The sequence below is a fragment of the Cylas formicarius genome, unplaced genomic scaffold (genome assembly GCF_029955315.1).
Source record: "Cylas formicarius isolate icCylForm1 unplaced genomic scaffold, icCylForm1.1 PGA_scaffold_8__14_contigs__length_24414737, whole genome shotgun sequence".
Lineage (NCBI taxonomy): Eukaryota > Metazoa > Arthropoda > Insecta > Coleoptera > Brentidae > Cylas > Cylas formicarius.
Genome location: NW_026844361.1, coordinates 21,149,746 through 21,177,193, shown reverse-complemented (window position 1 = coordinate 21,177,193; position 27,448 = coordinate 21,149,746). Strand labels below are relative to the sequence as shown.

Here is a 27,448-nt window from a genome sequence, read left to right as displayed (position 1 = left end):
GAACGTAAACAGCGTCGCAAATTTCGCGTCGCACGGTATATAATAATAACAAATCTTGAATCTAAAATATGTCTAAAAGGGCAACATTTTACTGATCTTAAAATCCTCTTTTCGTTTTAACATATGTCGATATTGAAAAGAAAGATATATTTGTTTTTTTGTTTCATATTTATTAACCAATGCAGGTTCATTGTATTGATTCATAAAGAATCGGAAAATGTCCCCTTAGAGGGCGCTCGTTTCGGCATATTATGTGTAATGTATAAGTGTATAAGTGCTATTCTTGGTAATTGTTTGAGCATCTATGCATTAAAAATAGCAGTTTAGATAATGTTAAATAATATTGAGGTAATCCGATCGTAGTTTTCTTATTGCCGATTGTAGCGTAACTTCTTATGTTAAATTCGCTAGATAGTTTATGTTCGATTCGCATAGAGCCTTATTTATAAATGACTATGATATTAACAACAAATAAAGCCCAAATATAAATTTTTATGGCATTTATTTCTTTTCAAACGATCTACATTCTAAGGTACTCGGTCCCGTTATCGAAGTTCTCCCATGACCTGAAACAACGACGCACCTTAAAACAATCACCCTCCGCGTTCATCACCCAGAACCGAATACCTTTTCATTGCGGCCCAAATCCAAAAGCCCTCGGCCCTTGCTGTCCCTTCCAAAACCAGTTTGACAGTTGACGCTGACCCTGCGAGGTCTGTTGCAGCTGCCGCTCCTGGTTCTGAAGCTGCTGCTGCAACTGCTGAATCTGCAATTGGTTAGCCAGTTGTTGCTTTATGAGTTGGCCCTGTTGGATGCTGAGTCCCTGCTGCGCTTGCTGGTTCGGCTGGGGATCGGCCAGACCCAACTGCTCTTGGGTCACCAACTGTCTTAGTTCCTGATTGATCAGTTCTTGTTGGAAAGCGAGCTGTTGGTTTTGTCTCTGCTGCTGGCTGATTTGCCTGTAAAACGAAACCGTTAATCCGATACGATACGAATTCTCTATGTTACTCACTGCAGGGTGTTCTGGATGCCGCTTAGAATCTGTTGAGTGTTGGGGTTAGGTTGTCCCAGAGCGAAGTTGCCTGCCGCGAAGTTCTGCCGAATTTGTGCTTGCTGTAACTGAGCTACGGTCTGCTGAGCGATCTGAGCCAATTGTTGAGCTTGCTGTTGCGCGATAGGGTTCTGTTGCTGCTGGGATTGCTGGATAGCTTGATTGGCTACCTGACTGAGCTGTAACGCGAGCTGGATCTCTTGAGCGATGATCTGGGAAGCCGCGAGGTTCGAACCCGACTGCTGAGCCGTTTGCCTAGCTAGCTGTTGGAGTTCTTGAGCGGTGCGCGTCTGCAGAGCTAAGTTTTGAACCTGTCCTCCGCGGTTAACGCTCTGTTGCAATTGCTGTTGCACCTGTTGCGCCAACTGCTCGAGCTGACTCGCTTGGCCGATCTGCTGCTGAGCCTGAGCTCCCAAGAACGGACCGCCGATGTTCGATTGTTGCTGCAGGCTCGCGATAGTCTGGGCCACTTGCTGTTGCAACTGTTCGATTTGTTCGATTTGCTGGGCTTGCTCGGCTTGCTGCGGACCACCTTGGAACGCGAACGGGTTCGGTTGTTGCTGTTGTGCTTCTTGCGCTTGTCGAATGGTTTGCTGAGCCAACTGTTGCAATTGCTGGGCGATCTCTAGCCGTTGAACGTTCTGAGCTGTTTGCTGAGCCGGGGACTGACTCCACGGGTTCTGTTCCGCATTAAGTTGTCCGACGGTTTGCTGGATGAGTTGCTGCAGTTGTTGCGCTTGCTGGATTTGTCGCCACGCATTCGGATTCCCAGCTGCTGCGGTGCCTTGCAATTGCTGAACGTTCTGCTGTACCAACTGTTGTAGTTGCTGAGCGCGTTGAATCTGCTGAGCGTTCTGAATAGCCTGCGGTTTCTGAGATTCCGGGTTGGCACCGTTCAACTGCTGCTGCAGCTGTGCGAGAGTCTGTCGTTGCTGTTGTTGCAGCTGACGCGCCTCTTGAATCTGTCCTTCCGTATTGATACCGCGAGCGATTCCAACGGTCTGTTGAAGACGCAATTGCTGTTCGGCCTGTTGAGCTAGCTGTTGCAACTGCTGAGCTTGCTGGATTTGCTCGATGGCATTCAACACGAGCTTATTTTGGGGTCCGTTCTCGAGAGCCTGCTGGACCTGCTGTTGCTGGATTCTTTCATTGATGCTTTGCAATTTCTGGACTCCTTCGCCTTGTTCGAGGTTGTTGATCTGTTCCAAAGCGTCGAGGATCTGTTGGGTCTGTTGCTGAACCTGTTGTACACTTTCGAGCTGTTGCTGCTGTTGTCCTACAGCTCCTCCAATCGATCGCTGCGAGTTTTGAGCGTTCCTCAACACTTCCGCAACCACCTGGTTGACTTGACCGTTCAAAGCTGCCTGGTTGACTTCGTTCACCAACTGAGCGAACGTACCCTGGTCTATCACTCCCTGGTACTCCCTGAAGATGTTGACGAGTGTCTGGAATTGAGCGTTGGCGGAAGCTTCGTCTGAAGGCGCGACTTCTTCAACTGCTGCCCATTGTACTTGGACGTCTTTGACGATCTTCTGCTGGCCATCGACGTGGACGACCCTGGTCGATCCGGAATTGGACTTGGCAACAACGCGAACGCCGTTAGGTGAAGCACGGGTGATGACAACCCTTCCGGAAGGATTGCTGACGACTATGGTGGGTCCGGATCCGATCCTGACGTCGATTTGACCGTGGAACAAGGGCACTGCTGCAGCTAAGGCCACCAGGGCTAGGAAGATCGCAGACTTCATCTCGAATGTCGAAGTGGTCGGTCGATTGTGATTGTCGGTAGGCTCGGGGGGTCCTTTTATATACCGACGAAGTATATGCAACAGCCGATTTTTGTTGCATGTAATGCCGATTAATTTTTTATCTGCTCGACGCGCGAAAATATATTTTTTTAATTGGGACTGCACTATTAATAAGTTATCGCGGTGACCGCATGGGTCGTTGGTCGCCGCGGTGTTATCGCCAGCGCAGGGATAATTAAAGACCGTTTACCTATCGTCGGAGACGTTTCATTTGGCACGTATATGAAGATTTCTTTGCCTATAGAGGGAGCGTTTCCTTTTGAGCCCCCAAAATCGCTACGTTGTTTGCCTGATCGGGGGAATTTTCTTCGAATCTATGAACCTGGCACGTTTTTATATGAAGCTCTACAAAAAGTGATTGCTTTGAACTTTTCTTTATATAGCAATATAGCAAATGAAGTGGTATTTTTCTAAAATTCCGCAAATTAGTATATTATGCAACAAGTGCGGTAAACGGCATTTGAGTCACGAGTTTATTTGTCAAAACGTCAAAATTCAAAGGTTGGGAAATATCTCCGAAAACATCCGATTGCTTTCAAATCCGTGCTGTAAAATCCCGGGAAACGAAACTGACGTGGTAAAGTGACGCTTCCCGCACGCTAGATCGATGAGTAATTTGGTATTTTACAGACGGGAGTGGAAAAACTTAATTAACACATTATAGGTGTATACAAATTCTCAGATCGGATCGACATTATTTTGATAGGTTTTATGACAACTGCTTAGGAAATCGACTGTTTTTAAATATTGACAAGTTCAGTAAATTAAAAAATGTATTTGTTTATTGGACACGAGCGGGGTGCGGCGGAGCGGTACAATCCCGGAAATGTCTGAAGTGGCCCGGATTCGTGGGAACTGAAACGGACGCGGTAAAGTGAAGGTTCCCGCACGGATCGGTGTGTAATTAGGTATTTTACAGAAGGGAGTAGAACAAATCTATTTCCTATTTTTAAAGTATGGACATCTGTTCGAAAATAGTATATTATGCAACAAGTGCGGTAAGCGGCATTTGACTCACGAGTTTATTTGACACGAGCGAAGCGCAGAGGAGCGATTGTGACTTAAAAAGTTTACCGCACGAGTTGCATACTTGAATACTTTTTCTACTCCCGTCTGTAAAATACCTAATTACACACCGATCTAGCATGCGGGAAGCGTCACTTCGTTTTTTTTTACCACAATCGGATGTTTTCGGAGATATTTACAACGCTTTGAATTTTAAAGTTTGTCAATTCTGACGGTCATGTCGGTAAATGTATTCGTGTTATTTTGCGAAAATGTACCCAAAAACTAACGGTCGTAGAAAAAGTATAGTATGCAACACGTTTGGTAAACTTTTTAAGTCACAAATAAACTCGTGAGTCAAATACCGTTTACCACACTTGTTGCATAATATACTGTTTTTTAAACTAAATACTAGTACTAACCAATAGTACTAATACGAATTGCGGAACAAATAATAACGGAAATTTAATTAATATAAAGAAGTAATAAGAGAAATAATATCTTCCTTAGCATACAAAGCAGCAGTATTGAAAATATATAACAAATTATCTTAATCTGACTGATATAATGAAAGGTAATGTTGCAATTTGTGAGTCGTTTGATTCTAATAAATAGCTGCTGGAGTAAATTGATCGAATCGAATGTAATAATACTGGATGTGAATATTCGCTGTTCGAGAGAGTTTAAGAATTTCCAGTAATAAATTCCGACGTAATAAGACAGTAAATAAATCGCGCAAGTTGGGGGAGCATTTTATTCTTAATAAATATCATTGTTAGTTGTGATTTGCTAAAAATGTCGATAATATTTGATGAAATATTAACAATGTATCATGTATCTCCTTCTGCCATGAAAGTTGTTGAAGAAAATTATTAATCCAGTTTTTCACCCAACCGACACACATAGGCGAATTTGATCAAAATGCTGGCCAATATTATTTATCTTAAAAAAATATCTAAAAATGAACAATATGTATTATTGAAGAAATCATAAAACAGTTCTAATTTTAACCTTGAATCCATGATAATGTATATGTAATTACAAAAACAATATTACAAAAAGATAATCGTAAATATTTTAGAGAAAAGGGGTAAAAACGAAAATGAGATATTGATATTTCAGTACTTTGAGTATTAAGAATTTCGCAAGTATAATCTTATTATTTAAGGCATTAAACAAGCAGAACTTTTTATGACAAGTCTTTTTATAGACTATTGAAATTTGTACCGTTGCGTCTATGGAAATCTAGTACAAAAATATATCTCATAATTCCTGGTCTATTATATAAAAAAATCTGATTAGATACCAAATAACTTTCTGTGTCACAAAATGACACAGGGCAAACACAGGTTTTAGACTGTCATGTACGCTCAAGTACAGAAACCCTTAATTATCTCCAAAACTGCCAATATGTTTCGGGACTTTTACGCGTCAAAAGCGGTGTTGCGAAGCTTAATAATTAAAACAAAAAATTACGAGACCTTACTAAATTGGACATGCGCAATTCATGCAACAATAATGTCAAAAATGATGACGTGTCAGGTAAAAGCTGTAAATCTGGCAACATCGCGATTAGCATTTTTTAAGTTTGCATGTTCAAAAACCCTACAATAGTAAATTTTACCACAGACAGCACTTCTTGAAAAATAGATACCCATTAAGATCGCAAATTATCGCATAAATAAGAAAATATGTCTTTTTAAGGACATATTAAATAAGAGTTCTATGCTAATTTGAAGATGAGGAAAAGCGGGGAAATGTACTTTTTGTCCAAAGAAAACGAAACATTTATGTATTTTAAGAAGTGATGCCATTGTAACAATAAAACAATTAATAGATGATAATAATTGCGTAGATAATAATAATTATACGCTTGTACTTGTACCAAGGAAACTGAAACAACCCCAAAAAGCTCTTATTTCAATCAACGGGTCAATTTTTTGTTCAAGTTTTGATTTTGTTTTCGATTCTTTTTTTTTTCTCTCAATTTCAAGGCAATTGGTGTTAAGAATCTAGCGAATTCCTTTGCATGAATCCGTTTTATTCATTCTGTTTTTAAGGTTGGCATCTTTTGGATCCTACAAATTTCTGTGTTCGCGGTAGGACTAAAATACTAATTTCTTCCATACTGCAACTGCTTTCTCCACACTTTACCATCTTCAGACATAATCTTGAAAAACTTGATACTTGATATAATTGGAAATAATTTTAGAAAAAAAAATGTTTAAATTAAATTTCTTCAGCATGCTCTATCTCGCTTTATCTATAATTTAATAATAATAATTTATTATACTATACTTCTACCTACCAGTCTAACAAATTCATATCTTAATGAACAAACCCAAATGTAAGGTGAAAATAAAAAGCAAGAACCGTTTCCACTTAATTTATGTTATTATTTTTACCATCCAGGATGTCTTATCAGCAAACAAAGCACGCAAGAGCAAAATTACCTCCCGTCCTGATGGCATACCAAGTTTTACTATGAGAGACCCAAGCATTGTCTGCTTCTTTATGTCACATTTTTAACGTGATACTTGAAACGGGTTGGAAAATTGTCAAATTGTCGGTAGTTGACAACTACCGACCTACTTCGATCTTGGGCAATTTTTCCAAAATATTCGAGATTATATTAAACAAATTTATTTTTCCTAAAATTAGAAATAAACTATCTACTCAAAAAAATGGTTTTTATGCGAAAAGGTCATGCATCACCAAGCTATGCTCCCTGTCTTATGTCTGTGACTCCCTGAACAAGCAAGGTCAAGTGGACGTTATATACACTGACTTCCACAAAGCGATTGACCAGATAGATCATGACTAACTGATTGAAAAAGCATCTCAAAAATTTGGTTTCTCCGATTCTCCGAATACAGTGTTGAGGTCCTATCTGGCGAACCGTCGACAGTTCGTAGAGATTGAGGGCTTTAGTTCAGTTCCTTTTGTTCCAACTTCTGGTTTGCCTCAAGGTTCTAATCTTGGACCACTTTTGTTCAATATATCTATAGGCGATATCATATCTTTGGTCAAATGCGACAAGCTTGTCTATGTGGATGACCTAAAACTCAATGAATGCATTGAAAGCACGGACTACATCAATATTATCAGTCAGTGGTGTACTAAAAATAAATTGAATCTTAACATCAGCAAGTGTAATGTATAATGTGTGTAACACTCCTATATATGGCACTATCCTGACTAGACTTGCAACTGTGAAGGATCTGGGGATTTTATTTGACCAAACGTTCTCTTTTGTACCTCACATTACTAAAATGGTTTCCAGTGCAATGCAAATTTTAGGATTCGTAATAAGAAATTGTAGCTCAGCTTACTATGGCTCACTGGTATGGTAACCAACTGCCCCACTCAGTCCATTGAGAGTGCAGAGAAGATTACTAAATTATCTAATCTTCAGCGAGGATGCTTCCTATCCTGAGAGGGGAGTTGATCATGATCTTCTGCTGAGAAGGTTCGCTGTACTGCCTCTGAGCTTGCCCAGAGACTTGCAATCTGTTTCATTTCTCTATGAGTTAGTTCTTCTGGAACAATTACGTTTTTGTGTGCCGCGGCTGGAATCGACTTTCTTACCGCAGTTACCCAGGTCCAATATCCATTTTTAAATCCCTATTTACAATATGTGTGTTACCTTCATCAAACTATCATCGCATACTTCGGCAACTTCGATTGGAGTCGGTTTATCCGTACCGATAAGTCTTATCTTTTTCTTTCTCCTTCTTCGTGTTTTCGTGAGTTCGTGTTTGTTTTTAAAGAAAAAAATATATGACAGGATAGTGAAAAATAGTTTTTTTTTTTGAATAATGAAACTTCAATTAGACTTATTTTAAATATGTTAACGACTTTCTTCAACGTTTTCCCTCATCGATTAAGATAATCTTTCAGCAGAAACTCTCCCTGACAAAGAAATGTCTAATGCGCATTGGTATGTTTAGTCCGAAGATGCAATTGCTAATTTCTGGCTACTACTTCTGCTTCTTTAGATCAGATTGCCACTGATGTTTGGCATTGACTAAGGCAAGACATCGCACCTAAGCCGTACATACATAGTGACCATCATGATCTGAATCATTATAGTAGCTGGTCTTGCATCCCAGATAAATAAAATAAATAAATAAAATCAAACACAAAAGTTACTTTTAAATAACGAAAAATTCCTTTCACCTGTGCAACATCCAGATTCGTGGTGGCTCTTTCAATTTTTCCTGTTACCACACTGACTGCATAGGCAATATCAAGTCGGATTCAATTCCGCATTTTTCAAAAAACAAAGTAAAACATGTGTGATGATCAAATGAATCATTTAATGTCGTTCGACTTATTTAACAGGTTTAATTTTAGAATTCGAACTTTGCAACTCTATCCAAGATGGATTGATTTGGTTAATTTCATGACGTCATTCGTTTATTATCATATAGCTGTTAGATAATAAGTAACTCCACTACGCTAAATGTCATTCACTAACTGCACTTTGACGATCTGTCAGTGGCCATATTGGTTGTTGAATTCTGGCAGAATATTGGTTAAAAATGATATATTAAATCTCGCACGTGGGCCTGTTGAATGACCGTCTCAGAATTAGACAGGGCCTCTATATCTCTAGTAACTATATGGGTCTAACCAAACTGAAGTTTTCCGCTGCGCAACGACAGCTAAAGCTAAAATTATTTGAGTCTTTTGCAAACATAATTTGTTATTACGCAAGCTGAGTTCTGGTTTTTCCGACAACGTCCTGGAAAATCTACTCATCCTGGATTAATTTAATATAGTTATATTTTATCTCCCAGAAAATTTATAAACATTGGCAACGCCGCTATTCCACATTACTTTGAAATTCAACCCTATTTTATTGTAAATGAATTTGACGAAATATCTTTAATTTAGGAATTTATAACCAATGAAATGATGATATCAATGTTTGTGTCCGATGGCTTGAAGTTTTTGGTAATAGTACAAACAAGATTGTTTTCGAAAAATCGTCACTGAGCGGGACAAGTTCATCGCAAGAAGCGCGAATCAGCATCTAAAAGAAATCGCGTCGCTTTTCCTTGTCCTAGAGGGACGCATTGTTTTTCTATCGTGCTCCGGCGGACCACTATGGGACTTTCGCAAAATCGATGTAATTATATTGTGTACACACCCTATATAGACCGTCTTTTCCTTATCGCCGAATTTCAAAGTCACGACAAACTTTGATAAATATAAAAAATTGTGCAAGTAATAACGATTTCAAATTATATTATTCCAAGTATCTCGCGCACCCTGTATGAGAGACGAAACCTGAAACTCTCTCTCCCGACGCAATATTCGAGACAGTTTAAACCAAATTATTTTTTACCCATAATTGACACACCCTGTACACAATTGAAAAAATCCGCAAACGGAAGTTATAGCCCTGGATCTTCCACGATTCCTGGTCCGAGAATTTTTCCAAAATAGTAATTGGTTTTCCTGGGCTCATCTCTCTCGAAGTTGATCACTTTGTATGATGTAGTCAGTATATATATAAAACTTATGGAGGGTATCAAGAAACTTGACCTTATTTACATACTATATTACCAGTTACAGACTTATAATAGAGATGTCGAGTAGTTTTGGTTAGTTTCTTTACATTCTATTCGCCATAGGTACGTACTTAAACAATTTAAAGTAATTGAAAACACCTAATTGCGCCATAACACAACGAAATTGCTATTTGCAGTGGAAAATTGAGGTTAACTAATAATTATCCCAAAAAATAAAAAAATACATTTGTTCGTTAGACAAATTTATAATTTTTTTATTAACATATCAATTTTTATAAAAACATTTTTGTAAATATTGTTTCTAGAATACCATTGATTAATTTTGATTAAATAATGCTTTCACAGTTTTCTGACTTTTGAAAAATTATCAAACACGATTTAACCCTAATAAAAGCATAAAAACGCGGCCGTTATTGTGGCGATTAACAGAAATAGTATTCATTTTTTTTAAAATGACTTATGAAGTAAGAAAAAGCATACAAAGCGGAAAAAAAAGAATAATCGGGTGTCTATAAACTCATTAAAAATACTAAAACTCTATTTATTGTCATTTAACCATTAACCATTATCATCAAGTCTAACAAATCTCAAATTTTTTAAGACAGTTCATCAAAATCACATTTTTAGGTATACCAAACCTTCTTAATAATACCTTCACCATGAATTAAGGTTTTGCGAACTGTAGCTAACATACAGAACCAACCATATCATTTAATTTTTTTTTCAAGTTCAATACAATAACTAACAAAACTAGTTCTATTTATTTACTTTTTCCTGATGAGATAGCTGTCAGATGAACACCGGAACGAGCAATAAGATTTTCGTTGAACCCATAAATTTTAGCAGCAAATTGGTGAAACATACATATTTAGAGTTTTCGTGTATCACGCAGAATGCGCGCGATATCTGAAAAAATCGAGCTGGAAATCGCCATTACTGCCACAAATTTTCATGTTTACCATGACTTTGAAGTTTGGTCGAGTGCTTATTTGGGAGGCATTTTTTTTAAACAGCCAATGGGGAAACTTAAAAAACCTACTGAAACTTGAGCAACAACAATACTCAAGTTTTGGTAATATTTTTAATACAGTTAAATTTAAACCTCTCTAAAAACCACAAAAGATTTTTTTGTTTTCTAACAACAGTTTTCAAGGGAAGCATGACATATTCAGTTTTCCATTATCATAAAAATATATTAGCCCCATGTTCCATTGTCGTGCCCATTTGCATTGCATTTTTGCTAACATTTAATGGGCAAAATGATGCAAGCGTACCCGGTTCTAACGAGATGTTTTTCTTGGTTCTTATCGTTCAGAAAACGTCTGATGTATTATTGCATCAGCCGTAAATCGCGCCAAACTCTCGCCGTAGCGTGGATAACGTTTACCACAAAACAAAACCAACCCTACCCGAACGAAACTTTCAAGTTGAAATAACAGCCTCGATTCATTTAATTTTGGCGATTTGTTCTGCATGTCATGCCGCTTAAATAATAAATTGACACACTTATATCTGATTCAAATCTCGCGCATCTCGCAACAAAATTTACGCGTTTCGTTTTTCCTTAGCATAGCAGATCGTTAAAACGAAACAGCGCGCCTCCGAAGATATTTCTGTTCGACAGCACGTCACAAACAACGTAAAATAAACATTAAATTGCGTTATAAAACCGTTTATTAACGGCATTAAGTGCTGGGAAACGATTATGTGCGGAAAATTAACTGCCTACGCGACGTCTCAACTTGAGAGCGTTTTCTGGTCGATTTTTAATCGATATCGTTTCGATTTATTTTCAGAATACGACGCTACGAAGTCCTCGGCTTCTAGTTTGGACTGTCTGAACTTGATCGTCCAAAGCATCAACTCGAAAAAACGTACGATTAACAAATCCTGATTCCTACCTTTTTTTGTCAAGTTGTTAAGTTCATAATCTATTTATTATTAATTAAAACGATTGAATTGATTCGTGGTTTTTACTTAGCGCCCGTCCTTAGAGGAATTTTTGAATCATGAAAAGCAACTAAAAAAGTTGGTTCTCCATTATAAGGTATTCGGCATATAAAACGTATTATCATCGCAAGGCGCCGTGGCTTAGTTGGTTAAAGCGCCTGTCTAGTAAACAGGAGATCGCGAGTTCGAATCTCGCCGGGGCCTGCGGTATTGACTTTTTTTATAAAAATTTTTTCAAAAATTATGCCACAGTGAATACTTCCTTCACAACAGTACTTAACTTTTAACTGCCATTCAATTTTTTTGACAAAAAAAATGAAAAAAAAACAAAAAGCTACCTTAAACTGAAGGTCGGTAAAGTAGGAACCAACTTTTGACAACTTACTGAAAACATTGTCTTTCAAACCGCTTTGGCAATTAGAAATACGATTTCAGTATTTTGCAGGGCCTTCCTACGAGTAAATTGCAAGGCGAGAAATGACAAACAATTAGCAAATCACAATTTTTATTTACAACCACAATAAAATAAATTTTGCAGGTATAAAATGGACAAAAAATCAGTGCAGTTTCCCCAGCTCCATCTTTTTCTGTATAATTTTAATAGAATGATATAAAAAGGTATCAACTAGACCCGCCACCGTGTAAACTCCGCCGATTATTGCGCACACATTGGTGAGAAAATGTCCAAAGGAACGCTCCCGCTCGGTGTACTTTACCATCAGGGGCGAGAGCTCGTACTGGAAGAAAATCCCGGGCATTCCCGATTCGCCGCTCAATATGGACACGACTTTTTGATGTTTAGTCACCGAAAACTGATTGCTCTGTATAATTGAACCATCCCTTCTGACATAAGATGTCGGAACAATTTTTATGTGATACTGAAACATCGTGGCGCCTAAAATTTAGAAAGTTTGAAGCTTTTTATCTAAACTACTACTTTATTGTACAATTGTACCTAAGGTATGGTATGTGCACTTTTTTTGCGAATGATTTTACCTTTAAGGAAGGTATGACAGAAGACTAGGGACAATACAAAAGAAAAGGAAAAATCACACTCATACATTTATATGCAGAAATATCAAATTAACAGGTCCAAAATTCTAGAAACTCTTAGTAAGAATTATTAATATCTTCAAATTCTGAAACTGATTGTGAAGTTAATTCGATTATTTTATTTCTTTTCTACATCGGGTTAGTTTTGGTTAGGAAATATGGGTTTTTTTCTAATATTCCAAAATAATAAATATGGATTTGACATATTGAATGTCTGGGGTCTTGAAGATCAAAACTGTTTATTGCTGCATTTCCTGTATTTTGTCCATGATAAATAGTATGTTTGAACCCTATACCTACCTTCATCCGCCAAACCCACGAAATCCTTTAGTGGGTTGTGAGTGTCACTGTCTAAACTCATGCCAAAGGTAAGTCTTTTGATCCGATGAGTCATGTTAAATTCGCTGGAGGAGAAAGGTTGGACGTCGTGTACATGGACATGATTAATACCGAAACTTTTGCCCGGCGCTATGTGAAAACTCCCGCTCACCCTGTTAACGACGAGGTCGCCAAAAATTTGACAGCCCTGAGTGAAAGCGGACTTGAGTTTCTCATTAAATTTTTCGTTTTTGCACTGCTCGATATTTTCCACATTGTCCAACGCCCAACGTTTTTCTCTAAAACATAATGGCCGTTTCACGTCTGGCAAAATGCGTTAAGTTCAAAAAATACCGGTAGGCTTCTCTGACGTCCTCACAGGTATTGCAACACCTCTGTGCAGCGCCATAACAACTCCCACACTCAGTTTTATTAGCTACCATTTGTGTATCGTTTTTCGCCTTTATCGTGATGTCTTCTTTCTTTGCCTCTTCAATTTGATTGCCGTTTAAATCTAATTTTCTCTTAAAAATACTGTGTTGTATTTGCAAGTGTTGCTCGCCAGACGAGTCCATGGCGTCGAGAGCTAGAAAATCGCATGACACTCTCGCCACGGTTATGTCCAATTGAATTTCAATAGTTGGACTACGAGAAGTGTCTACGAACAGTTCTTCAGTGACGTTCGGGGTCATATAATCGTGGAATTCGATCCAGAACAAAATGCTCATTATTACCATGCTTATGACCGTAATAGCACTCCCGCCTAATGTCTGAATACGCACGTCTTCCAACGTTTTCGGATAGGCGTCGAACCGGCGGAGTTTCTTTAAATAATCCAACATTATAACCGGGCTACGTTCGATACGTTTTTGTTAAGTTGTTTAACGGTTCATTTGCTTCTGCGCCTGGTTATTTATGATAAGTGCACAACATTTCAGCGTTATTGGTAATTATTTGGAGATTCCTTCCACATCAACATGCAAACATAACCTAGAATTAAGTTATCACAGAATACTAAGGGTGCAAGTTACCATGGACAACTGACTTTCAGGCCATATTGATATTAGATAATATAGTAGAATTAATTCGCCTCAAGCGGCTATGCTTGTAATAATCCTCCGCGCATTCTTCTAAATTTCACCATCATTTTTTCTTACAACAGCGATCTCCATTTGGTCAGAACTTTTCCCAATAATTGTGTCTATTTTGAGAACATACTGCCGTAAAAATGCTACATCTAAACAGACAACCGTCGGCGTCTACATATGTCGGTTGTTGAAAGTCACTAATTCTTATCGCTTGAAAAACAAGATTTCAAATGACCGCGGATGCGCATATTAAGTAGCAAACTCGAAATTTATTTCATCTTCGCTTCAAAAATTTCTGTAAATTTATGTCCAACAAATATACGCTAGAAATTAACAGGCAACATCGGGTAAGGATAATGCAGGAAGAATAGGATTTTTTGATTTTCGCAATGAGTACAAAGACATAAGTTAAAGGAAGTTTAAAACATTTTTTTCCATCACTAAATCTTAATTGTTGTCATGTCATTGAATATCCAGAAATAACCCGAGTAGTGGGGATTAAAGACACAATAAATAAATAAAAATATTTTATTTAATACATTTAACAAAAATGGTACACAAAATTTCATACGTCTTCAGGATCCTCTTCCTCAAAATCTTTTGTTTTTACATCCAAGTCCTCCCCAAATTGTATAGCATTGTCTATGGTGATAAGGACGTCGCCTATATTTTCGTGGTTTTTTAAATTCAAAGGAATAAACCTCACCAATGAATAATCTTCAACTATCCGGCCAATGGTTTCTGTTAACCGTTTGTATTTTTCATTAAATGCAGACATCCCGGACAATTCAATGTCCCCTAGTAATGCAAAAAAATGTCATGTTTAAATTTCACGCAGTCAATAGATAAATTTTATGTATGTGACTCACCTAAAATAGCATGGCTATCTGGCTCTAAAAACCGTTCCAACCTTTTGCGAGCTGTTTTACCTAACAAGTCCATTTTTGAAAGGATGTTCACATGAGGAAGCTCCAAATTGACCATAACGCTTAGTGCAGCCATGGTTCCTGATAAAAACTTTGCCCCATCTGTCATAAACTGCACATCAACCAAAAACACGGAGCAAACGTTAAAATTCCAATCCTGCAGCTGTTTGACAAGCTTTTTCATGGCTGACAAGTGAGTATATAACTCAATTTGGCCCGGACAATCAAACAGAATATAATCTTCTTCCTGATCACCAATTTTTTCATGCAACCAATCGGAATTCTCCAACAAGTACTCAATACAAAATATCAAACCCCCTAAAAATATTGAGATCAAAATGAGAAACTAAGGAGAGGTTTAGGTCTACCATTTGGCCCAAAGTGCAATTCCTCATCTTCCATTGTGTCTTGCACTTGGATAAGTTCTCTTATGTCCACTATAGGCTGATAATCGAAATGTTCAGCAGCTGGATCCAAATTAACTACTTCTATGTTACGCTGCGAGTCCGCACCGTATTGTGCCAAAGCACTACAGTAGGTAGACTATAAATGGTTTCAATCAGTATATTCTCATTGATATTCTACCAAATTACCTTTCCGCTTCCCGCGGGACCAACAACTAACTGAGCGTAACGCATTTTTTTTATTTATGGTGTAAGAAACATTTCAAAACATATAGAACTTAGGAGAAATGGATTCTAACCTCCATTGCTTATAGCAATTTATCATCCAAAAAAAACAACTTTTTCTTTTCTATGGTTCTTCTCTTCTTCTTTCTTTTCTTCCATGGCCACGAAATCTACCCTAGTGCTAGAGTTTCTATAAAGCAATTTTCCAATATATATGTGGGAACGTCCCAAATTGGAGACTTCCGCCACTGAGGATTCGTACTTCCTGTCATGTAAGTTTAAACTTGGACTTGCAATATGGTGGGTAGGAAAAGTGAATCTGTTATTGTGGAATAAACTGTCAACGTTAAGAAGAAGAAGTCTGGTTTGACACGTCACTTTAAGGTTAATTACTGATCGTTGGGAGTGTAATGTTTATTTTTTCTAAATTGACCAACAAAACGTAAATCATGTTCAAAAAACTCAAAGATAAAATCACGGAAGAGGTCAAAAGCTCGCCGCAACGTTTCCAACAGCTTACGCAATCTGTAACAGATGCGTTGCAACAAAACAGCCAGCAGCCCGACGACAATTTTTTCTCGATCGGGGACGACGGTTCGTAGTTTGTTATCGACTCCCTCTAAATTCGACTCACGGATATATTTTAGACCCGGCATCGCCGGTGGCAAGCCCTGATAAAAACGATCGGGGGTTTTCTAGCGTCAATCTCGTATCACCTTCGGCAGAGGGTACAATGAGACGAAATTCGGTATCGTCCGTAGCCAGCGACGTTTCCTTTTTACCGAGATACGAATCGTCCAACATGTACCATTTGCAGTCCGATCTCGACATATCGGCCAGCGAGTTGGAGGACAACGCTTCCACAAGTTCCTCTCAGCTCGGCCATTTAACTAAACAGCAAATTTATTCAGCGTTTCAGAAATCCCAGATGCGGTACCACAAATACAGGGGCCGTTTCACGGATTTGGCTAGACATTACAAGGAGTTGGAGCGGGAAAATGGCAAAATGAAGGTAGAATATTGGATATGGTTTCATAACCCTTTGATTATCTAATTTTCTGGTTTGGCTTGTATACGAATAAAAAATATATGGCCCAAGACGTTAATTAAAATTTTTGTTGTCCATTGTAGCTCTCCCATCAAGCAAATGTTGTTTTCTTTGCCTCTATGGCAAGCAGGTCGATCCTAATCCTCTCCCTACAGAATCTGCAATAATGGGTTCTAAATCTTCCTTATAGGTCCGTTTTATGTTGTACTAGTTAGGTTGTATCCATCCAAAAGTCAAGTTAAATTCCTAGTACATGAAGTACATTGCTTAGTTACTGAAAAAGAATATTTTCTTTATGAATTAGGAAATGAGGGAGTGTACATAGATTACTTTTCTAATTTTATATGTAAATTTACAGTTATCTGTTTTTTGCCTGAAATTTACAAAATCAGTGATGGGACCTGGTGACCCAAAAAAATGAAAAGAGAAAAACGATTTTCTGTAATTACTGGGTTTACCCAATAATTTTTTTTTATTTAGAAATAAGCGGTTGCCTACTCTTCGAGTTTCATTTTTCAGTCGATATTGGTCGAGACGCAAGACAAAGCGATTAGACGCGTCGAGGAGCTGAAGGAACAGTGCTCCCTGGAGCAAAGGGCCAAAGCTCACCTGGAGGGGGCGCTGCGCGACGAACTCGACGAGAAACAAATCAAAATAAATACGCTCCAGACGAAAATCGACTTGCTCCAAATGAGAGACAGTGCGGAGCCGATCGGCTCCAACGTGGAGCAGTTAGAAACGTTGACCCGGTACCTGAACGAGGCGCGTGGCGAGATCGAAGCTCTAAACGCAAAAATCCAAGAGTACAAGGCAGGCGTGATCGTGTTCCAGAGCAAGGAGCTTGAGTACAAGCAGAAAATCGCTAGCCTGGAGCGCGACGCGACCGATTCTGCACAACGCGTGAAGGAGAACAACCTCAAACTTGCCGAAAACAAGATGGAGCTGCACAACGAGCTGCTGAGCAAGGATGCGGAAATTGCGCAGTTAAAACGCGACCTGGAGGCGCTTAAAGCAAACGTGGACGCGTACGAGAGCGACGCCTCCATGGGTACGTCAACAAAGCTCGAGAACTTGCAGAGCCAAAACAATAAACTGATTGAAAAAGTCGAGAGCTTAACCTCGAAGTGTAACGGACTCGAAAACGAACTGCTCAAGGTGGAGAAGTATAAGATGGAGGTCGCGGACCTTACCACGAGGTTAACTGAATCACGAACGCTCGTCGGAGGTCTAAAGGAAGGCCTGACTCGCTGTCATGACAACATAAAACAGTTGGCGGCTGAGAAACAACGTCTGACCGACGCCATTGTCGAGGAGAAGGCGCAGTACGAGCTCCAAGTGGACGCGCTCAGGGAGAGCGCGCGTAAGGGCCTGTTCACGCTCGAAAAGCAAATTTCCGATAAGCTACGAGCCAGCTACGAGCAGCGCGAGCGCCAGCTAAGGGTGGAGCTCGCGCGGCTGGCGGGCGACGGTAGGGACGTCCACGAGCTCCGCCTGGAGCTAACCGATAAGGCAAGTCTCGTCAAAGACTTGACGGAAGAGGTGCATCGCTTGCAGCGCGACCTCGAAGCAAAAGAGGAGCGCTATAGACGGCTAGAGACCGATCACCTGGAGTTGATCGAGGAGTGCGCGGCTCACAGGACGTCGGTCGCCCGTCTGGAGCAGCGCGTCGCTAGTCTCGAACAGGAGGACAACAAAACGTACCAAGAAAATGTCGCCGGTCTACAAAATCTCGTTCGAACGCTGCAAGAACAGGTGGACGCGTCGCAGAGGAATTACCATGAGAAGGAGAAGGAGAACGTGGAATTGGCCCGTAAAATTTTTGAGCTGGAGGAAGTGGGAAGGAACGTCGAGGCGAAACTTAATGTCCTGGAACGTAAGGACGAAGCACTCGCGCTAGAGAGCACCGAGTGCGACCTCCTGGAGCTCAAGGTGGAGAAATTGGAGCGCGAACGCGTCGCCTTGCTGGACAGTTTCGAGGCGGAGCGAGAAACGTTCAACCGAATGATGCGGGAAAACCGCGATCTGAAAGTCAACGAAGAGAAGGTGGATGACCTAGACAAAAGGTGCCAGACGCTCACCGCGAAGGTGCTCAAGCTCAAGAGCTTCCTGCGAGAGCGGGAGGAACGTGTGGTTGCGCTCAACGAAGAAAAATTAATGCTTGAACGGGAGATGACGAAACTAAAGGAAGACCTGCGCATCTTGGAGGAGCGGGACGAAGCCGTGGTGATGGACAAAACCGAGTGCGACCTCCTCCTGCTCAAAGTGCGGCAGCTGGAAGAGGAAAAGGCCGAATTTACGAAGTCGTTCGCGGTCGAAAGTCGGCCGGGAGATCAGCGATCCCGCCCCTTGACCCAACCGGGAGACCTGGACGTCGCGAAAGAGAACCTGGAGCTGAAAAAAACCAACTGCGAGCTTTTGGAGAAGGTCCGCGTGTTTGAAGAGCACGACCAAGCAGTCGACCTCGACCGTACAGAGACTGGTCTGTTAAAGCTAAAGCTTCAAGCGGCGGAGAACGAGCGCAAAGAGCTACTGGATAAGTTCGAGCTGGAGCGCGCCATGTTTGACAAGTTGTTGAGTGAGCACGCGGAGCTGGAGCTGTACAAGGAGAAGATTGAAGGGTTGGAGGGCAGCAACCGAGGTTTCGCGGAGAAAGTGGCACGTCTAAAACGATACCTTGACGACAGGGAGGAGAGAGTCGTGGAGTTGCAAAAGTCAAAGTTGGAGCTGGAACGCGAGGTCCACAAACTCGAGGAAAGCTTGAGAGTGGTGGAAGCTAGGATGGAAACGTTGGAGCTCGACAAATCAGAGTGCGGTTTGTTGCAGCTCAAACTGCAGGCGGCGGAAGAGGAGAAAAAGACTCTCGTGGAATCCTTCGAGGCAGAAAGGACGACGTTCGAGGACGCGTTTAGTAGGCAGGAAAACAGGGAGGAGCAGTTGGAGCATCGAATTGCGGACCTGGAGCTGGAAAAGGATCAGCTGCGAGAACGATTAGAGAAATTAGTCGAAGAAAACGCGAGGTTGGAGGGAAGGCTGAGTAAGCTGAATGAGAATGTGAAGAAATTGAGCGAGGAGAAAGTTCAGATAGAATCTCAGGCAAAAGAAGACATCAGGGCTAAGGAGAAAAAGATAGAGGGACTAACTGACTCCATGTCGAAATTGGTAGAGGAAAGGGAAGTCGCACTTGTTGAACTGAATATAGAATTGGCTAGGAGAGAAGAAAATAATGGTAAATTGAAAGAGGAAAGAGACAAGCTGCGAGAACGATTAGATAAGGCTGATGAAGAAAACGCTATGTTGAAGGAAAGATTGAGCAAGCTGGATGAAACTGTGAGAAAATTAAATCAGGACAGGGATCAAATAGAATCTCAGGCAAAGGGAGATATCGAAGGACAAAGAAAAGTTTACGAAGAGAAGATCACTAGTCTAACTGAGGCTATGTCAAAAGTTATAGAAGAAAAGGAAGCTAGAAAGATGGAACTCAAGAAACTGAATGAAGATATGGCCCGGATGAATGAAGAAAATCTTAAACTGAGTCAGGAAATCGCGGATAAAGAAGCGCGAGTTCAGGAATTATCTACAAGCACCAATGAGCTGGGTGCCAGTTTGGCGAGACAAAGGGAGGAGTTTGAGGAGTTGCTTAGTCGGAGCAAACACTTTGAGGGGGTAATGGAGCAGTTACAGTTGGAGAGAGCCGAGTGCCTCGAAAAGCATTCGACTCTGTCGTCGAAATTGATAGAGATCGAAGCCGAATTGGAAAAGAAGAATTCCCAGATCGAGGAGATGAAGAAAAGTCTCGTGAGCGTCGAAGCGGTGTGCAAAGACGAGGAGCAAAAGTTCAAGGAGGAATTGCAGAAGTCGGCAGAATTAGAGAAGGTCTTGAAGAAGAAAATCGTCGACTTAAAAGGGCAATTGAAAGAATCGAAAGACGCGGGAGACCAACGAGAAACCCTGACGCGGGAAAAGATGCAGCTAGGCGCTGAAATGAACACTCTGCTGGAGAAGGTCCAAGAACTCACCCAAGAAAACGACCGGTTGCAGTTTTTGACACCCAAAGCCAAAGAGTGTGACTATTTGAAAATGCAAAATGACGCGCTACAAAAGAAAAGTGACAAACTACAGCAAGAGGTATCTGAGCTCAAGGTGCGCGTGAATCAGCTGCTTTCAGACAATAAGAACTTGAGCGATGAGCAGGAGAGGTCGCTTAACGAGTTGGGCGAATTCAAAGCCCGTTTGGAATTTATGACAATGGAAAACGACCAGAAAACGCGACTAGAAGGCGAGAAAGGCGACTTGGAGCAGATCCAACGTGATTTTTATGAGATAAAGGGCAAGTGCGACGCCCTTTTCGAAGAAAACCGTAACCTAAAAGAGGAGTACCGGAAACTAGAGGAGCAGTGTAATAATTTCGGCAAAATCAAGACGGAAATGGAACGCCAGTACAGCGAGATGTTGCACGAGAAACAATTGCTCAAGGACGAGCTCCAGGAGTTGAAAATTTTGCCCGTTAACTCTTCAAATGCCAAACTTGATAACTTAGCAATAGTCAAACAGCACGAGGGTTTGCTGAACGGGCCTGCGGATTTATCACGCGAAATCGAAATTCTCCGCGACAAACTCACTCAGTACAAGTCGCTCGATATCACCAACAAGAGTTCAATCGAGTTCTACGAGGGCGAGCTGCACAAGATGAAGGTGAAGAATGAGAAACTGAACAGGAAACTGGACGAGACTCTGGTTACATTGAACCACTGTAGCGAGCTTTCCAATTCGACGGAGATCGAGTATTTGAAGAACGTTTTGTATAATTACATGCTGGGCAAGGAGAGTTTGGTACTCGCCAGGGTCATCGCGGCGGTTTGCAAGTTTGACGCCGGTCAGACGGAAGCAGTCTTGCAGAAGGAACAGCAGAAACAGACCTTGGTAAGTTACGCACGTTTTTACTTTCGAATTAATAATATATGAACTTGTTAATTGTTTATTCGATGGTATTGACTAGAAAACCCGCATATTTTTTCAATTTTAATGCTGGGTTTAGACGTATTTCATGTCGATTTTTATTTGTTTTTTTTTTTTCAAGCTTGGACAGTTAGGACTGCTTTAGCAGTTGGAAGTTTAGCGTAGTTCAACGCATCGCATACTACATGAATTTAACGACAACTAACTTGGAAGTCAAGCAGAATGACGCACATTTAGCGAGCGAGGAAGTCTCGTCACAAAGTGTTCACATATATTTAGCACTGGTAGCTGCCAGTAGTTTTCATACAACTTGGTATATGCAAGCCTTTTGGCACCATCAACGGGAAAACAGAGTTTTGCCTAGTTGCCTATTAGACAATTTTTGTATATATGTTTTAATTTGTAGTCAGTATTTTTGTATTATTTATTCCATGTCAACAAAACGCGACCAGTAATAATTTTGTACATAATCTTTTTTGTTAATACCTTTTAACTTTTATGTATATCGTTGCGAATAAAATATATTTTCCACATACCTGTTTTATATTTTTATACAATTTTAATCCAATAATGCCGATAAAAAATCATATACAAAAAGTAACAGCACAAATATGTACAGTATATTTAATATCTAAAAAAAGGGACTAACTTAATATGTAGTCCAATCAGCCTATCGAAAACTAATGACAGTCCTAGAATCGCTTCAGAAATTCTTCAGAAACGATCCTTGCCCGTGCATTGACCGCCAGTTTCATTTCCGATACCTCTTTGTCAATTTCCTCCATAAAGTGAATAACGAAATCCACGAGCTTGTGCTTGTACATTTGCTCCGTGTGAAAATTCGTAATCAAGAAGCTTATGTCGTACCCTTCAATAGGTTTCCGTCGGAGTACGATGAAGTTTTCCGCTCGCATCATCATGAAACGCATGAATTTCTTGCATAGAATCTTCTCGATCTCGTCCGCCTGCTTTACCGCAATACTTATCCTCACGGAATTTACCGACGTTTCTATAAAGACCTTTTCCTTCTCGTTTCGCGATATTACCACGGGAGTTAGTAACAGCTCTTTCGACGACCTAACCTCCACTTCGGGCTTGTTATGTCTTTCCACCACTTGAGAGGAGAAATTCTCCAAACACATTGCTGCTGTCAAAGTGTGTCTTACTGCCGTAAGATACGGCTTTAGCGTTGCTGACATTTTAATTCAAAATTCTTCAGCATAAACGGCCATCAAAACTAAATTACCACACCTAAAGAAGCCTTGTTGACGTTTGAGTCATGATAAATGATAAATCTTCTTCTTTTTATTTTCACAAACATTTAAGCCAAACTGCATAATAATTCCCCCATCCCGACAACCGACGAGGTATTTTTTTCTTTTTTTCACAAATCAACACGAACAGAAAGTCTAAAATTAAGAACAATTCAACTCTGGTTGCAAGAAAAGGACTGTTACCGATAGAAAAAAGCGCCATCCCCCGTTTCAAAATGGACTAACCGGGCCCGTGGAGCCGACGTGTATGACAACAACAGAGGAATCGACTCAAACAATCGCTCTCGTGAACGATTTCACGCTGGACAGACGTAACTCGTAGTAGTACTACGCGTTTAAACAGAGAGTTGCGACATAAAAATATGTTTAAATTCGATTTTGAGAATTGTATGAATAAGATGGTAGGAAAATCTGTGGAAAATATATTTATTATTGTTTCGATTAAATGGTATGTGAGCTTTTAATGTATATGCAGATTATAACACACAGTTAAAAATAAGAATACAGAACAATGTATATTTGCAATGTAAAAAAAGGCAAACAATTATTATTGGCTGGTTGATTCGCATTAAAGCCAGTTATTTTGGTGAAAAACGTCTATGTGCTGTATGCTGAGATCTCCAAGAGTATTCAAACAGGGATCTTTTAATTTATGACATATGAATCCCACCATAAGCTAACCGCTTAAAATGATGCTTATTCTACTCGACGGGTGACGTCAATCGACACCGAAGAAGCTCCGCCCACTGTGCACCATCCTATCTATTGTCAACACTGAACTCCGACACCTTAAAGATATTTAATGTTTAAATATACTTTAGAACAAAACAACGGATAACAAAATAACGGCTTACCTCCACTTCGACCGCGGACTATCCTCTATACCGGCGTGAATGGCAAAAACAGGGGAGCCGGCAATACATACAACGTTCAGTAAACTCACAATAAACCGATAAATAAAACAACACAATCTGAAAAACTGGTTGTTTAATTTTAATTACGCTTTAGGTGGCGTAATTAAAAGTAAGGCAATTCGGCCAGCCTACATCAATTTTTTTGGTGGGAATCGAACGAATGGGCTAGTTCTACCGTGAATCGGTATTAGGACGCGGAAGATAAAAAAAGAGGCAGTTATCTTAAAATAAATTTATTCTCTATAAAAATTTGCGGCGATGACACTAAACTAAACGAGAGACCAACGGGAAGAAAAAAAAAACGTTCACAACCAGGGATGCCAGGCGGGGTCCATGCGGCACAAATTATCGGGACTGCTGGCTGCGGCCACCAACGGCGCCACCTTGCCGTCGACCCCGTCGAATTGCGCCAAACTGTTGAGCCGCCCCGATATCGAATTGACCGCGCGCCCCACCATGTTAATAATTTGTTCCGCGTCGGATTTGGGATCCGACGCTTTGTCTTGCGCAGACGCGCCGTCCTCAGACTTTTTTGCACGCGATAGCAACATCTCGTCCCGCAAAATCGGTTTCAAGATGTTGAGCACCTAAATCGAACAGCTATTACTTATAAACTTACGTTAAGCATAAACAACACACACACAAATTGTTAAAAATTATTAATTACACAGAGTGGGCCAAATTGAACATTTTTTAAAGGAAACTCGCCTCCATATCAGCGCACGTGACGTCATTAATTTTCATTTCTAATCGTCGTTACCTATTTGATTTAATATGCTCGTTAGCTCGATGTTAAAATCGGCGTTCAACGTGTCAGTCGTCACGGTTTTTGAGGTTATGTTCGTCCGAAATTCCTACAACGGACCCCACAAGCAAGTGGCCACGGGACGCCGCAGCTGACCCTAAAAAGCATCGAGGCTCCCCCCTCGTGACCCCACGCGCGGTGGGGGGAGAATTGTGATTTGAAGTTCTTCATGTATCTACTAAGACGAAAATTAATGTCGGTGTCTGGAGCTCAATTTTCATAAAACACTTTCATAAAACACTCATAAAACATTTCCAAAACAACTTTTTACGCAGAATTTATTGCTTTCAATAAAAAAAATATAAAACTAATAGTTTAGCAATTATTAACTAAAAAATTATTTTCATATAGGATATCTGTATATTTTTCCAAAAATATATTTTTACGTTAGATGTGGATCCTAGAGTACGAATTTTGTTTTGATTATTTGGCTTTACAATCAAAATCACAATTTGACAACTACCTGAAAGGTAAATTATTTTTAATGATCCAATCCATATAGCGATTTTTTTAAAACACCCCGTAACTGTAACGAAATTCGAACTCCAGATGCCTACATTACTTTTCGTATATCTCTTTCAGAAAGGGCCGTCTCCTTTTAAAAGTATCCGTTTCGGCCCACCCTGTACAGTATCGCTGTTTTGTTTTCGTTTTCGATATTAAGAAAAAAACTGAAAAGCAATGTTTTGAACATGCAAGGTTGTGTAAGTGGTGCTTTTTTTCTTTTCAAATGCCATTAGGAAGTCTCAATACCTTAAAATTAGGATAGACGAAGCACCTGGCCGTGGCTATCATGCACGCCGTCAGAGGTCCGCTTACCCCCACCACCGACAAGTATTCGATTATGTTCGGGGTGAGTCTAAACGGCACCGCCCTAGTCTGGTTAAGCTCGCCGGTGCCGTCGTCCACGTCAAACTTGAAGTACGACACGCTCATCAGGCCGGAGTCCTGATGCAGGTACATCATATCGGGATTGAGCCTCGTCAAATGGAACACGTATTCGGCGAAGCAGGCGAGCGAAAGTTGCAGCGTGAACATTTTCCGAAAGTGCCAGTAGTCTGTGGCGGACGGGAATGTCCGTACCGCCCACTGTTTGAATACCGTACGCGGCACCATCTTGTCTTGCACGCTCTTGAAAATGTCGCGATAGATTTGGTGGGTCGCTGTGACGCCCCTGCTCTGCACCGCAGCAAGACGCTCGTAGTAATACTGGATAGGGTCGTCGTGGTTGATACCTGAAATGAATTACGTGCTAAATTGGAAGGAATAAGTTCCGATTTACGAATGTTTGTGTGAGGTTAAGTGAGGTTGCTTATTCCTTCCTGCAGTCCCTACGTTTCAGTCTACAAAAATAATTAAGGAACATTTTGACCTGAAAATAGTTAAAAATAGTTTTAATAAATTAAACCATTTAGCAACAGGCCTTATCAACTATGAAAAAAAAATTGAAAAACAAGTTTGAATGCGCCATTTTTACGGCAAAATATGCCCAGATCTTGTTAAATTAAATTTAGAAAAAAAAAATGGCGCAAAGCGGGTAAAATATAGAGCCATGTGCGAAATATCAATGCTATCTACGGCGCATTAATTTTTACCATCGTAGAGCAGCTATATTATCTAATAGCACAATTAAATTAGAACAATTAACGTTCAGATTTTCACAGTTATATATTAATTTATGACGGCCGTTTCGACATCACCCTGCCTTTATCAAATACAAAATAGTAGTAATAAATTTTTGAATTACCAGTGTAGGGTTATAAACTTCAATTTAACAACGGACGCACATTTAAATCCAATTGGTCATACATATTATTAACCTCCATAGCTTTTTTGCTTTTTAATTTTTTATGTAAAGTATCAAAATTATTGTCAAACGCCCTTTTATGTTCGTTAATGCGTTGCTTTAATAAATTTAGTGACATGATCCACATTTCAACTTGTAGACTTCGGATTTTTGAGTTTTTCGTAATTTAGTTTTATTGTTTATTAAAAAATGTCCTATGGTATTTTAATTTTTAAAAAACAATCTTACGACCAAATTTGGATAGATGTTTCGAAATTTTCTTACTAGGTTCTCCTACGTATTTTATTTTTTTTTATAAATTTTGGGTTCGGTGTTTAATATAGGATAGCTAGAGTTCAGAATTATTTGAAACTGCTTTTTATTAATAATCTTATCTATCAAACAAGGCTTGTAACCATTGTTAAAAGCTATTGGTTTAATAATATTTAATTCTTTTTCAAAATTTTGGTATATTAAGCAGTCTGTGGATTAAAGCATAAAAGGCAGCCATTTTGTGTGTGCCAGGTTGATTTGAGTTGAGCATTATTGTGCCCGTGTGTGAGGGTTTATGGTAAATGGCGAAATCTAATTTGTTCTGTAGTTTAGTTATAGCTTAAGTCCAGAAAGTTTATCTAGTTCCAGCTCTATGGTAAAGTTTATTCAGTGAAACAAGCAAAAACATCATCTACGTATCTATACCACCAGAGAAATCCTTTACTCAGAGAATGTTTATGTATGGCATTTTCTAAATTGCCCCGGAAAATTTCTGCAAGTAGTGGACAAAGTTTTTATTTGTTTTATTTTGTGTAATATATTCGAGAGAATCGATAGCAATGATTGTCTTTCCTTTATCTGCTCCTACTATTATATTATTTTGGGAAGCCTTATTTGTAATTGATTTTACAATAGACATATGTGAAAGATCCTGGAATTTACTGCTAGTCGTTAGTTGAGATTTTATTAAATTAGCTAATACGTGTTTGTTTACGATAATGTCGTTATGACCATTAAATGTGGATCACAAAATTTATATCGAACAATCAGGTAGAAAATTTAAGAAAAGTATGAAAAGTATAAGTTTGGTTTCCAACTTTGCCGTTCATTTAAATTCGGAAATGCACAAGTTTGATGATAATATTGATATTTTACATAATCAATCAAAAAGCAAAAAACTTAATTTATTGGAAGCTATGGAGATTAACAAAATGAGATATTATAACTTATAACCCTACACTCGTAATTAAAAATCTATTACTACCTGTATATGTATAGGTGTCGGAATATTGTCATAGTTTGC

The 27,448-nt window shown here is 39.7% G+C and overlaps 7 protein-coding genes and 1 non-coding gene across 10 annotated transcripts in view; 3 read left to right on the top strand and 5 right to left on the bottom strand.

Annotated features, from left to right (window-relative positions):
- Window positions 1-11,357, top strand: part of LOC132706739 (transcription factor SUM-1) — a 35,093-nt gene extending 23,736 nt beyond the window's left edge. For both annotated transcript variants that reach the window (XM_060678239.1, XM_060678237.1), the window contains one exon: window positions 11,201-11,357. In XM_060678239.1, coding sequence (XP_060534222.1) covers window positions 11,201-11,245 — 45 coding nt within the window. In that variant the 3' untranslated portion in view covers window positions 11,246-11,357. The remainder of the gene's footprint in view (window positions 1-11,200) is intronic.
- LOC132706730 (putative uncharacterized protein DDB_G0271606) lies at window positions 486-2,833 on the bottom strand. The gene is made up of 3 exons (XM_060678220.1): window positions 1,013-2,833; window positions 628-959; window positions 486-566 (listed from the first exon to the last, which is right to left on the bottom strand). The coding sequence occupies exons 1-2, from the start codon at window positions 2,797-2,799 to the stop codon at window positions 632-634; spliced, it is 2,115 nt and encodes a 704-aa protein (XP_060534203.1). The 5' UTR covers window positions 2,800-2,833; the 3' UTR covers window positions 486-566; window positions 628-631.
- Window positions 11,358-11,484: 127 nt separating the features above from the next.
- Window positions 11,485-11,558, top strand: Trnat-agu (transfer RNA threonine (anticodon AGU)). Its single transcript has one exon. It is a non-coding gene; the product is annotated as a tRNA-Thr (tRNA).
- Window positions 11,559-11,834: 276 nt separating this feature from the next.
- Window positions 11,835-13,930, bottom strand: LOC132706734 (endoplasmic reticulum-Golgi intermediate compartment protein 3). Of its 2 annotated transcripts, XM_060678227.1 has the most exons (4): window positions 13,771-13,930; window positions 13,080-13,715; window positions 12,708-13,024; window positions 11,835-12,249 (listed from the first exon to the last, which is right to left on the bottom strand). In XM_060678227.1, the coding sequence occupies exons 2-4, from the start codon at window positions 13,565-13,567 to the stop codon at window positions 11,912-11,914; spliced, it is 1,143 nt and encodes a 380-aa protein (XP_060534210.1). In that variant the 5' UTR covers window positions 13,568-13,715; window positions 13,771-13,930; the 3' UTR covers window positions 11,835-11,911. The 2 variants fall into 2 exon arrangements, with proteins under 2 accessions (XP_060534210.1, XP_060534211.1); XM_060678228.1 differs by lacking the exon at window positions 13,771-13,930 and having other exon boundaries at window positions 13,080-13,743.
- Window positions 13,931-14,370: 440 nt separating this feature from the next.
- On the bottom strand, window positions 14,371-15,497 carry LOC132706737 (GPN-loop GTPase 3). Its single transcript, XM_060678235.1, has 4 exons — window positions 15,333-15,497; window positions 15,108-15,282; window positions 14,683-15,057; window positions 14,371-14,611 (listed from the first exon to the last, which is right to left on the bottom strand). The coding sequence occupies exons 1-4, from the start codon at window positions 15,375-15,377 to the stop codon at window positions 14,379-14,381; spliced, it is 828 nt and encodes a 275-aa protein (XP_060534218.1). The 5' UTR covers window positions 15,378-15,497; the 3' UTR covers window positions 14,371-14,378.
- A 221-nt stretch (window positions 15,498-15,718) lies between these two features.
- LOC132706729 (girdin) lies at window positions 15,719-21,634 on the top strand. The gene is made up of 4 exons (XM_060678219.1): window positions 15,719-15,962; window positions 16,016-16,380; window positions 16,936-21,336; window positions 21,494-21,634. The coding sequence occupies exons 1-4, from the start codon at window positions 15,818-15,820 to the stop codon at window positions 21,515-21,517; spliced, it is 4,935 nt and encodes a 1,644-aa protein (XP_060534202.1). The 5' UTR covers window positions 15,719-15,817; the 3' UTR covers window positions 21,518-21,634.
- A 428-nt stretch (window positions 21,635-22,062) lies between these two features.
- Window positions 22,063-22,643, bottom strand: LOC132706742 (actin-related protein 2/3 complex subunit 4). The gene has a single exon (XM_060678242.1). The coding sequence runs from the start codon at window positions 22,569-22,571 to the stop codon at window positions 22,065-22,067; it is 507 nt and encodes a 168-aa protein (XP_060534225.1). The 5' UTR covers window positions 22,572-22,643; the 3' UTR covers window positions 22,063-22,064.
- Window positions 22,644-23,804: 1,161 nt separating this feature from the next.
- The window catches only part of LOC132706793 (transcription-associated protein 1), a 38,752-nt gene continuing 35,108 nt past the window's right edge, over window positions 23,805-27,448 (bottom strand). Inside the window, exons 27-28 of the mRNA XM_060678336.1 lie at window positions 25,119-25,600; window positions 23,805-24,147 (exon numbers count right to left, since the gene is read on the bottom strand). Coding sequence (XP_060534319.1) covers window positions 23,866-24,147; window positions 25,119-25,600 — 764 coding nt within the window. The 3' untranslated portion in view covers window positions 23,805-23,865. The remainder of the gene's footprint in view (window positions 24,148-25,118; window positions 25,601-27,448) is intronic.